Source organism: Pyrgilauda ruficollis, unplaced genomic scaffold (assembly GCF_017590135.1).
Source record: "Pyrgilauda ruficollis isolate IOZ18807 unplaced genomic scaffold, ASM1759013v1 scaffold24, whole genome shotgun sequence".
Taxonomy (NCBI): domain Eukaryota; kingdom Metazoa; phylum Chordata; class Aves; order Passeriformes; family Passeridae; genus Pyrgilauda; species Pyrgilauda ruficollis.
The window spans coordinates 6,955,015-6,971,117 of record NW_024523648.1 but is presented as its reverse complement, the minus strand read 5'-3'; the positions used below and the strand labels follow the sequence as shown (position 1 = coordinate 6,971,117).

Below are 16,103 nucleotides of genomic sequence, written 5' to 3'. Positions count from 1 at the left end.
GGATGTGTTAAGAAATTGTTAATAGTGCCGACAGCATCCTGTAAGGACTGACAGGTAGACATTTTACAAGGAAAGTCTGTAACATGTGAGAGCAGAGTTAGGCTGACTCGTGTAACTACATGTAAAAGGCACTGCCAAAGCCCAGACTGCCTAATGGAAGCAATGCCCCTGTGGCATCCCTGGCAGTCCAGTTTCTGAAGCTGACAGTGAGGCAGCTGTCAGATGGAGCAGTTACAATCTTTCATCACATTTTTCTTCTTAAGCAAACATCGATAAAGGGCTTATTATGCCTGCTCTGTATAAGGAAAAAAATGTTTAGGAATTCTCCTGTCTGGAAATACTGCAAAGCTACCGAGTTTCTATGTCTACCTTTCCCTCCCATGCTATCTGCAGGCATGAGTGTGTTACAACAAAAACAAACAAGCAAGCAAGCAATCAGAGAGCACAATCAAGAAGCCTGCAGCACTGCCGGATTATACAACAGGGATTCCCACTGCGGGTAACTTGGACAACTTGCCTGACGGAGGCAGCAGGTCTGCTGAGAGCACTTGGAGGCTCTCCCAGGACTGGGACAGAGCAGGGCAGGCAGCCTCTATAGGCAGCTCACCTGCGCCCAGCGCAAAGTTTCCCTCCCGCTGCCATCCAGCCACTGCTGCCACAGAAGCGAGCAAGGATGGAGTGACTCCCAGCAGCGATCAAAATCAAGTCTTTGATTCAAATAATTGTCATGGAAAAGAGGGTGGCTTGCCCTGCATTTGCTTGTAAATTATCATGTGCATCTTTGCCACGTAAATTCCTGGTTCCTACTATCACAGGCTGCAAGGGGCTGCCATGGTTGTTTTCCTCTCCACTACTTCTCACCATAATTTGCTCAGAAGTTGCAAGAATGAAGTGATGCCGTGTGTGTGTGAGTGTGTGTGTGCTCAGTGCCCTAACTTTAGCTGACAGAGGAAACACTTGAAACCCTCCCCTTCAGTGTGCCTTCTCTGCTAAAAACCTGCATATGAGCACAGGGAGAGGAGGAAAAGAGAGACAGGAAAAAGAGAGAGAGACCCTGTAAGTGAATGGGTAAGGAATGTGCATGGAGCTGTGCATGGATAGATGTCTGATGTCTCAACTATTTGTTCAAAGGCAAAAGCAATACTTCCGACAGACGGCCCTCCCCTCGCCTGCAATAGGCTCCCCAGAATAGCAACAGCCTGTGTCACTGCAAAGGGCAAAGCCTTCTGAAATAGCAACAAAGTTGTTCACGAACCACTTTGTGGTTTGCATTTGGTTTCAGCCAGCTTCAGGAACTTGTTGCCATGAGGAAAACAACCTGCCCTTTGCCGTCCGGCCGGGGAAGGAGCGCGGCGCTGTGAAGTGCTCCCGCCCAAGGTGCGAAGGGGCAGTGATGGTACCTGGGCAGAGCACGGAGGACCTCAGCCAGCAGAGGCAGACCATGAGCGCAGGGGAGGATGAGGAGCGCAGCCGGGGCTGCGGCTGCTCCCGGCTCCCGGCTGCAGCAGGTAAGGAGGCAGGAGCTGAGTGCCAGCTGTTGGCTGATGCTCGGGGCCGGGGGAGAACGGCCCCACAAAGCCCAGGGACTCGTGGGACGTGCCTTCTCAGTTTCCAAAAGTGCGAGAGGGGAACATGTGAGTAAGGACGGGGACTTGAATTTTGAATGAAGGTTTGTGTGATACTTGCCCTAAAAGGCCTTGGTCCTACTGCTCGTGTAGGTGCTGTCTGTTGTGTAAATAATTTTCCTTTATGAAGATCAGCCATCTGAAAGATAGGAAAACCTGCTGCCCTCTAACAACAGTGATCTGGTCCTTGCACACTCATCCCTTTCACCGGAGTGAGTGGAGGGAGTCCAGGCAAGCACTGCACCTGTCCCTGCAGGGGAACAGGTCAGGGTGGGGGGACAGGGTCTCCCTCCTGTTTTTATTTCCCTAGCATTTCAGGAAGAAACAGGGTTTCTGTGCTGACACCCTCAAAAATCAGCTGTAACATTTATTCTGCAATAAGTTTTTAAGTGCAGAAACTGAATTTCATAGCTCTTCATCTTTGCTGTCCTACCCAGCCAGTTTTTTCAATTGCAGCATGGTTTTGCATTTTCAAACTCTTTCCTAGATGATAAGATGAAGGGGATAATGCCCCACAATCATGATATTTCTCAGCTACAAAGCTTATTATACCTTATTATAAGCTGTACCCAAACAGGACAGCATGGTAATAAGCCAGAAATGACAATGTCCCAAGGAGATTTTGTTCACTTTGAGCTGAATGAACTGATTAACACAAGAATATTCAGAAACCATAGGCACAAAAGCTTTGTTGGAGTGTAATAGTGATCTGTCAAGCAATGTCTCTTGATACTGGAATCAGAGGTTAGCTAAGAACAGAAAGTCAGTAGGTGTGCGGACACTTTTAACATTGCCTTTGGAACTGAGGACAGCAGTGCAGATGGTTATAGGATAGCAATAAACAGATAGCAAAGTTTCTGCAGCACATGGGTTAAGGTTAGAAGAGTACATGCAAATTGCACATCTGTCCTTACCCTCAAAAATTAAAGCAGTAACCTGAGGAATATATAATTACATAGTTAGAAATTAAAAGAACTTGTTGATTCTTACTAGAAATGAACAAAACAAAACCCAAATGCCATTTCATGTAATGAGGGGACAGGCTGCCTGTTGATATAGTGAAATTACATAGCAGAGCAGTAAGAGGGGACATGGCCATGGTGGGTCTGTCTGGGATTTGCGTTCCCTGTCTTTCCATCATTGTCAGGGGGCTTTTGTTCATGAAATTTGAATATTGTTTACAAAGTACATTATGGCTTATACTGTACAAAGTATTCAGTGCTTCCCACCACTGGAAGAGTTTAGATGAGTGGTACATTTGTTTCCTTTGACCTTCTCTTTTAGTTCAATTTACAAAGTATTTGTTTTGGGTTTGCCTTTCACACTTGGGTGGGAGGATTCCCATTTGTCAAGTGATTGTGGTCCCACATGGCCCTGACATTATTTTTGGTAGGTCAGATGTATTCTAGCTAATAGGAGAAGTGCACCTACTGAGCAGCTACTGGATCTAAAGAAACCTCAGGTGTTGGAATAGAGCAACAGGGTAAGATATATCTCTTTATACCCAACAACTGGATGAGATAGAGAAAGTGGCTGTGGCAGCACAGCAAAGACCATGATAACATGAAAATGGGAAAATTACCTTTTATGAGAAGCAAAACCATGGTTTAATGATGCGGCAATTCCCAATACATGCCATCAAACATTTATCCTAAAAAAAAAAATAAATTATCCTCATGTTATACACTTCAGCAAAATATTATTTCATGACAATTTGGGAAATTTAAATACTATATCCCTTGAAAGACACACTTTTTGCATGTCAGGCAGCACTCAGGTGGAAATCAAATACGTTATTAGAGACAGCTTAAAATTTTAAAATACAGATGCTGTAGTTTTAAAATTTATTGTAGATAAAAGTAGATATCATTCTATTGAAAAAAAGAGATATTCCATGCTGTGGATTTCTATCTAGGCAATGCATTCAGCTCATTAGGGTTTTCTAACCTGTGCTTATTAACCCGTGGTTGACAGAACTTGAATTCACTTTCCAAAGGTCTAAATAGATCAAATAAATTGCAAGGATTTAAAGAACTTTCCTGACAGGAAAATACTTCCCTTCCCTTCCAAATGGAGAGTTTCTCATCTCAGATTAAATCAAAATAAACAGAAGAAAGTACCATGGTGGAACAGATTGTTGAGTCTCCTCCTATCAAAATAGATATATTTGAACCGGTTTCATAAAGTAATATCCCTACCCCCTTCCCAGCAGTTTTCTCTATGCATCCTGAATGATCTCTTGGGAGAAAGCAAAGAAAAACTACATCATAGAAATCTCTGTCTGGACTAACATGGAGCATGATACTGCCAAACTAAGCTGGAAAGGGCTCCTTTCCCATATCTCTCCCATTAGGTGGGTGAAGAGTGCTGTTTCCCAAATCAGCCTGCTTGCATATCTTCCCTGATCATTTATCCATAATGCCTATAAAATACATGCACAGACCAAATACTGTGCCTTTGGAATGAATGTATTTTCCCAAATATGTGCTTGAAAGTGAGTAAAGGGGCACACCCTTAGTACTTGGCCCCGTCCAGCCTCATCGTCAGTACACTGTGCTGCTGTACTACAACTGCAGTTGGTCTCCTTTTCAGGAACCAAGCATAAACACTTCCAACAAATGTTCTTAAAGATAGGTTTGTTTGCCAAGTAGGGCTGCTTTTGACTAGAACAACAGTTGTGAGAAACCACTTTGTTTACATGGGAAACTAGAGAATAGACTTTCCAATCACTTGTCACATACCAGCCACACACTCATTAGCCATGGTGTTAGTGGCAGACAGAAGGAGAAAATTATCTGGTAGCTATCATTAAAATATTTTATTCCCCTGGGCTGTACACTGCCATGTGTTCTGTTGGCATCTCATAAAAATAAGAGAAATATAAGTATAAATATATAAAGAAGCTTTTTGTAAAAAAAACCAAGGAATGCCTAAGAAGTGCCAGCAGCATCATTCAAAGTGACACTTAAAAGGATTGTGAGTACAACTACTGCAACATTTTTTATCTGGAAATGTTAAAGCAAAACATATGCTGAAGTCAGAGGGAATTTTGCCTAGAGGAAGGTCATGAAGGGAAACTGAGCAGATTTCAAGGTTTAACTCAGCAGGCAGTGGTGAGCAGGCAAGTTTTGGGTACCCCAATTAAAACAAAACCTCATGGTGATATAACAATGTTTTTCAGTGGAATAGTGCCTGTGAGGGACAAGAGACACCAAGTTAAATACTGACTTTGTTGCTGCTAATGCAGAAGGACAATGTGTCTCCCTCTGCATCACGTCAGGATCTGCTTCACATTCGGAGGTGCTCTAGTTACAGCCCTCCACTATTTCTGTACAGCTGTGGGTATGTGTCACTGGACACATGAAGAAGGATATCAGCTGACCCAGTAAAAAAAAAATAAATAAATAAACATGAAGACATTGATCAAGTTGCTCTACTTGGAGAAGCAGTAAATATATGGGCTTGAATGCTTCCCTATCAATTCCCAGGTGTCCAAGCTCTACATCCAGCTTGCACAGACTGTCAGACTAAAAATAAATAACCATCTCAGTTTCTCTGATCTAAGGACCACAGGCTGATGTGAGCACAGTTTGTATTGTAAAGAACAGTGCTGGTGGTGGAGTCTATCAAGATATTTGACATGACACTCTCATTCAGAAACTGAAACCAAAGAAAAATTACACTCCCAACATTTTAAGAATTAAGAACTATGCAGGACACAGACTTCAAAGTATCAATAGAGTACACTGTCCACGCTGCTGTGTTTCTGCTGGAGAGCCTTAAACTCAGTTTTTACCCCTCTGTTACTTACTGTTCTCAGTTTCTTGGAAGAAAATAATAGCAGATTATTTAACAGGGTGATAAAGGTGATGGGTGATCAATAAATGGGACATGCCACTGGCTGAACGCAATTTGGATGCCTTGGCCTGCTGACTGCAAGTGAATGTGCTGTCTGGGGTTCCTCTCTGCTAACTTTAGACATCTGCATCTGAGCAAGCCGCAGAGTTGCCTTTTATAGGCAATGGAGGGAAGTCGGCATCCGCCCTAATTCAGACGTCTAGAAGTGCCTATTTTTCTCCAGTGGTTACAAGAGAAATCTAGAGATGATGTAGGTATCTCACAGTTAGGTAAGCTGAACCCTAATACAGACAAATGTAAAGTGATTTGCATTCCTCATTAGGATAAAACAAGGCAGGCCATATTTAAAGGCAAGGCAGTGCCTTGGAAAGAATCCAGTCAGAAAAGAAGTAGGTTTTCCTGAATGATAACCAGAAGATAAGCTTCTATACATGTCTGTGAGAATCCTTGGACAAGTAGAGAGGGAAGTGTCCACCAGGACTGAAAAAAATTATGTCAAGTTTCTCTTTGACACTGTGTAATCACTGCAGGAACACTGGGTCCAGATCACAATTTACAGAAGAACTTGGTGGCCTGAAAAAGTTCAGAGAACAGAGGTTTAAATACTTAAGGGACTTGTAAAGCCTCACAGGGTAAGTAGCTAAAAAAGGAGATGTCTGTGAGATGACCCAATGACAGGCTATAAGTTTGTACTTAGTGAACACAGTTAACTGTGGGGAAACAGAGAATGGGATCTGATGGCTGGAAGCTGAAGCTGTATAAATTAAATCTAGAAATTATTTACAGATAACTTACAGTGAAAGCAATTAACCATTGGGATGACCTATGACTCCAAGTCATTGGTTTTCAATCACTAGACATTTTTAAATCAAAGCTGAGTGTTTTACATCACCTGGTTCAGATAAAATGTAATTGCAGTGTGTCAGAAGGATCATGTTGTTCTGTTTGTGAGTGTGAGACTGGATGAACACTGTGCTCTCTATCCATAATATATAAATTGAGGTAAAATCCTACATTAAATATATGTGCCTCAGTGATGTAAAATATTCAAGAGATATTCAAGAAAGCAAAACATCAGTCCTGAAGTGTAGTTTGGGCAGAGCACTGCAATCAAATTAACAGTTTAGTTTCTGATATGCTCATTCCTTCAACACAACACTGTGTTGTTATCAGCCCAGATTCCCTGCCAGGATTCATTGGAACGGTATATTCTCCAGATACAATAATATACAGTAAGCAGGCAACTCAAAAGTATAAACGGGAAGGAGAAATTATGTTTTGCAATGATAAAACAAATACTGCATGTGTGCATTGCAGGATGCAGCACAAAGCAGCTGAGCTGTAGTCAGCAGAACTTCCACTGAAGTACTGTTCAATGGGTGAAGGAAGTACAACAGGACCTAACCCATGCTTCTATTTAAAATAAGTGAAGTGGTCTCAGATACTGCAGATATAAAAGAAGAAAAAGCTTTAGAAATATTAACAGATCTGAACAACAACAATATAAAAAAAGATTGTTCCATCACTGGAGCATTTTGTGTATTTGTTTCTGTTACTTTCTTCAAGATGTCCCATCTCCATTCCCAATAAATCTACCACCCGCGCCCACCTTCTGAAAGACTTTTCACAATAATCCCATTCCCCCTGTGTCCTTATAGCCCATCAAGATAAAACCATGTGCTTCTCCCCTATCTCTTGTCTATCTCTGGTTTGCCAGCCACACCAGCTCAGTGGCTGAGTGAGTTGAGGTGCCTTTGTTGCACGCAGTATCTCAGGGCTGCTGCTGTTTGGCTTCTGCTGTTTGGCTCAAAGTTAGGAGAGCTAATAGGCGATACTTATCTTAAGAGACTTAATGGGCTTACACATCTCCCCTGACCCCCGAGGCATTGTTTATATTCACGGTTGTACTGTGCTACGCTCCATAATAACCAGTCTGCCTATGGAGTGGCTGCAGGGTGGGGTGGTGGAATTGTTTGCTTCTGGGAGTTGTTAAGACAACACAAGGTAGCTTGGGCTGCAAATGTGGCAGGGATCCTACCAGCAATTTAGTAGGGTATGTGGCCACATGCCAGGGTCTGGGCCTGGGCTCTGGCACTGTTTACTTTAGCAGTGCAGATGTACTGCTAGGGCTGCTCTCCTTTTCTCTATTCAACATTTGCTTTTGAAATGTAATATCCTCTATCAAATGGGGCTGATCCTCACCAATGTGCTCAAAATTATTGGCAAAGAACTCTGAGCAGCCAGTGTGATCAAAGAGCCTTAACGCCTTAGAAAAATGAGCTAAACATAAACAAACTCTGTATATCATTTCCAATTAGACCATATACCACTCATTCCAGGAGAATTAACTAAATACAGACTCTGTTATGCTGCAAAAGCCACCTCTCCTCCAACATATCCCATCTCTCTAACTAACTGCAAAATCAGAAGTTGATTTACTCTTTTCCTAGTTGTGTGGCAGCCAACATCATGATGCAAGGAAAATCATGCTGGGAGGAAGAACAAGACCAACAATAACAAATTGATATATTCCTCAAGGTTTAGGGTGCAAAAGGCTTCACAGTTAGTAGAATATGATCAGTCAAATCTATCTTGTAACAATAAATAATGAATCACAAATGTATAAAATGAGTTTGTTTTAGAGCGGAGATTCAAAGGCATATGATCTGCATTGTTTTCATCATCTGTTTCTTGTTCCTGACATTATGGCCGTCAAAAGCAATGCAAAATATTTGATCAAGATATTCCAAAGAATCTGACTTTAGATGTGAGCAAAGCCCAGAGAGTTCATGAGTTTACCTCAAAGATCAGTTTCCCCAGAATATCCCGGATACCTGCATCAGCCTGATGCTCACTGAATAAGTCTCCAGTTTGGCAAAGTAAAAACAATGGTACCAGCAGCCTGCATGTCGTCCTCAGGCAAAACAAAGGAAATATTAAGTGGTGAGGGAAAACTTGTTACTTATTTGACTCAAGGTTGAAGCAGTTTGGCTAAGAAATTTATGCTTTCCTTGCTCATGGTAGTCTAGTTGGATAGATGAGTCATTCTCAGTTTAGGAAAAACACTGAAAAATCTCAAGGTAAAAATTGCTTTCTCACCATTTCTTTTTGCAATAATATTCTGAAGCAGAAGGTTTAATTACTTAGGACCTGATCAAAACCTTATTGACTTTTGATCAGAAAGATATGGGACACAAAGGCATTAAAACTAAAGATTTTATATTCATTACTTTTTTTTTTCTTTTCAGAAATAGCTTTTTATGTAAATAGCTTCCATGTCATCACTGCTGCTGGATGTGTATTGTACCTAACTGCTTTGCCTAAAAGTTACAGAGAATTTTTTTTAAACTGGTAGATCAAACAAAGTTATTATTAATTGTCAGAATGTTGCAGAAATCACTCTTTCAAGGTTTTTTGTTTTATCCTCTTATTTCAGGTTGTGGAACATTCACCTTTCTGTCTTCTGCCATTGCTGCCATAAGTGGACTTCTGATGGGCTATGAGTTGGGCCTTATCTCCGGAGCTCTTCTTCAGATGAGCAGCATTTTAACACTCTCTTGCAAAGAGCAGGAAGTCATTGTAAGTTCCCTGCTTTTTGGGGCCTTATTTGCATCCCTTACTGGTGGATTTCTTATAGACAGATTTGGAAGGAGACTTGCTATTATTATTGCATCTTCTTTACTTGTGCTGGGGAGTCTGATTTTGCTGCCCTATGAATCATACGAGATACTCATTGTGGGCCGGATTGCCATAGGTATTTCCATATCATTATCATCAATTGCAACGTGTGTGTACATCGCTGAGATCGCCCCACAGCACAGAAGAGGCCTCCTTGTATCATTAAATGAACTCATGATTGTGATAGGCATTCTCTTTGCCTATATTTCAAATTATGCATTTGCCAGCATATCTCATGGGTGGAAGTACATGTTTGGCCTGGTGATTCCATTAGGTGCTTTGCAGGCTATTGCCATGTATTTCCTTCCTCCAAGCCCTCGGTTTCTTGTGATGAAAAATAACGATGAAGCGGCGAGAAAAGTCCTGGAGAGGCTACGGGAAACATCAGATGCTACTAAAGAACTTACTGTGATTAAGTCTTCCCTGAAAGATGAACATCAGTATAGTTTCTTGGACCTGTTTCGTTCAAAAAACAACATGAGGGCCCGAATGCTGGTAGGACTCACTCTAGTGTTTTTTGTGCAAACAACTGGGCAACCCAACATTTTATTTTATGCATCGACTGTTTTGAAGTCAGTTGGGTTCCAGAGCAATGAAGCTGCCAGCTTGGCTTCCACTGGAGTTGGACTGGTTAAAGTGGTCAGCACAGTCCCAGCCACATTTTTTGTGGATCAAGTTGGAAGTAAAACTTTTCTGTGTATTGGTTCTTCTGTTATGGCAATATCATTGGTCACTATGGGCGTAGTGAACCGTAACATACATGTGAATTTAACCAAGGTCTGCAGAAGCCAGTCTCCAGAGGATTTCTCTCTCCAGAGATCAGGAAATTTCAGTGTCACCAATGGGAGTCTCAAAGACCTCTTTGCTAGCATGGCTTCAACAGAAAGATTGTCATTTGATGTACAAAGCCCCAATGTTGCCAGGACAGGAGAACTGAACAGGACTGCCCCGGCAGGAGGCAAAAGCACAACAGGGTCTCACGTGGAGAGTGGGGAGGTTCCTGTTGTCCTGAAATGGCTCTCACTGGCCAGCCTGCTTGTCTATGTTGCTGCATTTTCCATAGGTCTTGGACCAAGTAAGTGTTTAATTTTTCTAACTGTTTGTAATGTACATTATTAAGTGCTGGGATGACATGCCTGGCTTGGCATTAGGCAGTTCTTAAGTCGGGCAAAGCAGTGTTTCTGCCAATATGCACTGGTATTGTCACACACCATCCTGGTAGGCCTGGTATGTATGTACTTTTTAGGAAGAGGTCCTGCCCCTTAAGGCCAATGTGGCATGTATTTTTTAGGAAGAGGTCCTGTCCCTTAAGGCCAATGACCTGACCTCCCTTCTGTTCGCTGTAATTAACTTCTCCCTCTTCAGTAATTAACTGCTGTTAGCTTTGTACAGCAAAATTATGGAGCCCCCAGCTATCTTTCCTCTTTCTAGTCTATTGTGTCCTTCCACTGGGAAGGTTAGGATGTAGGCATTTGCTGCTGCTAGCTCCTAAACCCAAGATAATAATAAAGTCTGGACCTCTGTATGGTATGACATTGTCAAATCTACAAAATACCAACCTGGCTGAGGATCTGTCCTTCTTACTGTGTAATAGTCTTCAGATATAGAAAACACATTCAAAGTACCATAATTCATGAGCAAGCTGCTCCATTGCCACTGCTTGGGTGGAACAGCACAAGTGGGAAGACACAAAGGTGTGTTCCTGTACAGCTGACACTGTACTGCTGCACCTGCCATCACCCCTGCACGGGTCTCACTCTCTCCTGAGGAGAGCATGTCTGTCATTCCAAGGGACTAGAAATTAAATCTCTCTGTTTTCTTTTGTTTTGTTTCAATAGCACTTGCACAATGTTGTACTTTGAAGGGGTTGACTTTTTAAGTCACTCTGCAAAACCCACATGCCCAGTCCATTATTTATTAACAGACTTCATGTTCTTTTGCACTCTGGCTCAAACTTGCATTGCAAACAAACTGTACTCTCCTGTACTATTATGATAAAAAGCTTGCCACAAGGATACAACCCAACAATTGCACTAACAACAACTCCCCTGCAGTATTTATTTATTTTAAACATTGCTCACAGTGTGAGATAAGCATTCATTGCCAGGGTTGCAAGCTTGACTGTGTTATTACAGCATTATTCCTTCCCTTGAAGATTGTCTTGGGCTGGATTCTGCTTTCTGTGACATAGATTCAAAACCAGGGATGAAACCCTAAACAGAAAATGTTGCTTGAACTTTTATTTGGGCGTTTCAAACATATATTTAATGACCCTTAGAGTGGGATCACATGTTCAGTCTTGGCCTCCTGCTGAAATCTGCTTTCCTGGTGACCTGGCTGTAAATGGGTTCTTAGTCATTTGAGTTGGCCTAATGTACAGCTAATGAGAACAGTGTCTATTTTCTTGAGGGCTACAAAAACTGATGTGTTTTCCAGGCTGATCTGAGAAGTCTCTGAGGCCAGTGCTTGTTTTTTGACCTCTTTCCTGACTTGAGAGCTCAAATGCTTTCAAACAGAAAATGGGAAAGAACAGGCACCCTCTCAGCTCCATCACGGAGAAATCATGTATAAAGCCACTGTGAGGCAATTTATGCTGACAGATGCATTTGCCTAGCAAGTGAAGGCCAGATCTAGCAGAGATACAGGCATTTCATGTTGCAACTAAATCCTTTCAAGGCATTTTCCTGCCTTTGAAAGTGCACTGTTCAGTTAAAATTTCAGTTAAAAAGTGTAGAAAATGCAAGGGTTAGATAACCAATAGATTGCTGGAATCTTCAAAGGATCTATCATGCTTGAATAGTCTGGATTGGGATGCAAGGTTATAATTTGTATTTCATGTACAGCCTACAACATCTCCTGTTTGGAGCCCTAGTCCCTGAATGTGTTTTCAAAGCCTAGATTTCTTTCCCTCAGTGATCTTTCTTAGTGTAAAGAAAAAGTGTAAATCTGGCCTGTGGTCTGGACCAGACTGTTCTCCATTTTCTACTTGTGGGGGAGGAGGCATTGAGGCTGCACTTGCTGGCTGCTGTGTCCAGGCTGTGCCTGGGACACCTGGGCACAGAAGCTCTGTAACACCTGCACCACTGAATTTTCAGTGGGAAACTCTCATGCTCAATGAGAGCCTGCCTCCATGCAAAGGCTGGCTGAGGTGAAGGTGGTGTTGAGGACGCCTGTCTTTGTAGATCAAATTGACATCTTTTGGATGAAGAGCACAGAAGATCTTGCTCTTTTCCTTCCACACCACAAGGCCATTTCTGGAATAAATTCACCCATGTTATTTTGAGTCCATGCTGCACTATGTTCTGTGGGAATAAAGGAGACTTTATGTGGGACCATTAGGAGATGACACACTCTTCACAGGACAGATCACACAATCTGAGCTCTATCATCTTCTTTTTAACTACTTTGTACATTTTTTTTCCCCTTTTTAGTATTTTTTTTTTATTCTGGTCAAAGAGAGTTACAGTCCAGATTAGTGTAGCAGATATTTATAAATGATTTCTCTTTTGTTGCCAAATTACATAAAGTAGATTGATTTTTTTAAATGAACTAAGCATATGCTAAATATATTTATTGCCTTTTATCAAAACACCCAGGCAGCACAGTGATGAGCATTCAAAAATAGACAGTGAGAGATAAAAGTCATTTTTGCATTACAAAAGAATTCACAGACTAGCAAGCATCTGCTTAGTCAATTTTTTGATTCTGGGGTGCTCTGTATTTATATTATCAGCCTTTACACAAGATAAAAGGGGTATTTCTGCTGCTGTGTTTCAGTTTAATTATGTCTGATGAACTGCAATTCAAGTGCTTGTTCACACTCAATTTCACACAATTATGAGGAGGTTTTGTAGATGCAACAAATCAGTGTTGCATCACACCATGGAACAGCACATGCCATTTCTCTTGGGGTGTTTGCAGAGGCGTTTCAAGGCATTCAGTCATTAGCTAAGGGGCTTTGCTTGACACCCCTGTTTGTCTTGGGTTACCCTTTGTCTGTGTGTCAGAAAGGACAAACAAGGATCAGCAGTTCTCATGAGGGAGTGATGCCTGCAGAGCCCTAAAGAAACCATTCCCGGCTGCCATGTGAAGGGTGAGGGGTGTGAGAGGGGCTCCTGGTTGTTTGCAGCACATGTTTGTGAGGGGAAGCGTTGGAACCTGCTGTATGTGGACAGGGGAGGGACAGGAGAAGCCTGAGCCTGGCAGAAGCACTGCTATGCCTTTCACAGGCATCAGTGAGTGCAGGCTGATGAGACAAGTGTGGTGTGGCAGTAGATCACCCAAGCTAAAATGTGATCACTCAGTGTGACCTTGGAAATTAATTTAACACAAAGGAAACACAGAAATAATCTAGTCAGGGCTATGACCATGCATGAACATTTACTAAATGGCATAGAATTGATAGTTTCAGAGCATCTCATTTGCCAATTGCTCTGTTCAAACCATTTGAGGGGCAAAAACTAGAGGTCCTTTCTCAAAAAGAGGTGTCACTTCCTTCATTTACCACTGTGTGTGATATGACATGTTGGGATGCCGGAACAAGGAGAGCCATGCTCCTGGGATGTCAGACTTATTTTCCAAAATAAGGCTGTAAGTATAGGATTCCTGTGTTTGGATAGAGCATGTGCAAGAGGTTAGCAACTGTAGGGCAGCTACAGCCTCTCTGAAACAGAGTGGGTGCCCAGAGCTCTGCTGCTCTCCTCAAAGACCTGATGAACAAAATTCAGATGTCAGATTGCACCCATTACCAAAGATCTGCTTTTCTGCCTTGACCTTCTCCTTTTGCACCATTTATGATCAAATACTAACCAGGGACAGCTTCCCCTGATATTTCTTGCATATCCCCCTGAGTGAGGTGTTCTCATCAGTAAGTAGCTGGAAGAAGTATAGTAGCACCACACACAGGTATGCAGGGATGCAATGGGGTCTAGGGGCAATGCTCTTTATCAAAAAGAAGTCAGAGTGGCTCCAAGAAATCCTAGGCTGAGAAGCAGGTAACGAAGACTGATCCTGGACCAAACAGAGCATCTGTTTTCCCAGTCTGAATTTGTTCTTGCAAATTAAAGGCAAGTGAGCAAAACAGGACTTGGGCAGTACCTCTGCACATATTGTGGGAATGAAGTTCAAGGGAATCCATTAACATCTCAGGGATTTTTTGGTGTGGAATGAGGAAAACCTTTAATGAGAGAGGGATGTCAAATGTATGCGTTTGGATTGCATGTATGGCATTGGTGCTTTGCACAAGAGCTCTTCCCCTGTGAGTCCTTTAAACACATTTCTGTGTAACTGCAAAAGCATTTAGGCAGTTGGCCAGTGAACTTTGGGATAATCTGCTGGAGCAAATCACATCAGCTCTGCTGGCTTCATGGCATTTCATGCTGAGCATGCAGATGAAAATCCACAAAAACACCTAAAAGTGAGACTGAGGGGCAATTTTGTGACATGAATCATCCTAAAAACTCCAAAATGTAGCTGTATAAAGTCCAAAGGTACTTATATGTCTGCCAACCTGGGACAAAGATGTTCTATTACTTCATGTCCTAGAGCAGCTGCCAGCTTTCTGTGCCTCTTCAAAGCCAAGGAATAAACTCTAGAGCTCTTTTCTTGGAGACAAACTCCTCTTTCAGGTGACAACTCAGAGCTGCAGGGATGCCCCAGACCCAAGCACTTAGAGCCTTCTTTACACACAGATTGCTGTGGCCACAACACACCCAAGGCAAGTCAGTGTCTGCAGCTGGAGAAGTGTTTCCTGGGTTTCAGGGTTTGGCACAAAGAAATGCCTTTACCTTTCCATGTAGATATAAACATAAAAAAAAATTTTTAACATACTTGTGGTCAGCATATTAAGTGCATAACCAGGTCTTGGAGGAGGAGTTTAGAGCTTACTTCAAACCCTGTTTTTCCATGTCAGTGTTGCAGTCCCATTGAATCATAGCTCCCATGAGTGGGTGCTTGTAGGCTTGGCAGTACTTTGGTATTGCTAAATACCTGTTAAAGAATTAAATTAAATCTCCACGGGAAGCCTTCTCAGGCTGGGATGTTATGGCCTCTGAGCCATCTGCTAGCCTCAGCCACCAGGTGAACATTTCTGATTGGAAAACTGGAAAAAAATTATGTGCTCATCACTCTTTCTTCTTAGCTCCTGAAGTATTCACATTACCTACAAAATAAGAGACCAGCTGACTCCTGGGAGCAGCACACCAGTGCCCAGGACTGTGAGGTCCAGACTCCCAGTGGATGCAAAGCATGTCTGCAGGCCATGTACAAGGGGAGGGTGAGCCACAAAATGGGGATATTGCAGTTTTGGGGACAGTGCTTCCCCTCAGGATGTCTCTCTGATGGACTCTCAGCCACTCGTAGCCACCTCAGACTAATGCTCCTTCTGCATTTGGGGATCCCTAACATCTCCCTTCTCTCCTTGTGTGGATGCAGAGGCACTTAGAGCAGGCAGATTCAAAGTTGTTGGAGCAGGCACAAGAGAGGACAGACACAGGTGAACAAACCAGGGGCTTGTGGTCACTACAGACACTTCCTTTATCTTTGTCCTGATGCAGAAAAGGCTGGCAGGCCACCAAGCCTGTTTTCGTGTTTAACTAGTTTCACACTGGTTAAATTCCTCCCACATGAAAGACCCAGGATTCTGGCTTTGTGGTGCCCAGGCTGGGTTCCCCCAAGATGGTGCAGGGACTGTGGTTTCCAGCAAGCCTTACTGTGATGCACCATCTTGCTGCTGTGGGAGCTCTCTGTGTGGATCATCAGCCCTGGGAGGAGCAAAACCTGTGCAGAGAATTTGGTAATGACAAGTCCCTAGTGAGGGCACACCTTAAGAGCAAATTTTTACTGATGAAAGTGTAGTTTAGGGTGATAGATGTCCATTTCTAGTTTAAATCTATGCAGATTTGCCATATTGAGTATATCTGAGTTAAATTTATATCAGCTTGA

The 16,103-nt window shown here is 42.5% G+C and overlaps 1 protein-coding gene across 4 annotated transcripts in view; it reads left to right on the top strand.

Annotated features, from left to right (window-relative positions):
* Positions 1-1,238: 1,238 nt before the first annotated feature.
* Positions 1,239-16,103, top strand: part of SLC2A12 (solute carrier family 2 member 12) — a 30,640-nt gene continuing 15,775 nt past the window's right edge. For all 4 annotated transcript variants that reach the window (XM_041469693.1, XM_041469696.1, XM_041469694.1 and 1 more), the window contains exons 1-2: positions 1,239-1,508; positions 8,920-10,236. In XM_041469693.1, coding sequence (XP_041325627.1) covers positions 1,394-1,508; positions 8,920-10,236 — 1,432 coding nt within the window. In that variant the 5' untranslated portion in view covers positions 1,239-1,393. The remainder of the gene's footprint in view (positions 1,509-8,919; positions 10,237-16,103) is intronic.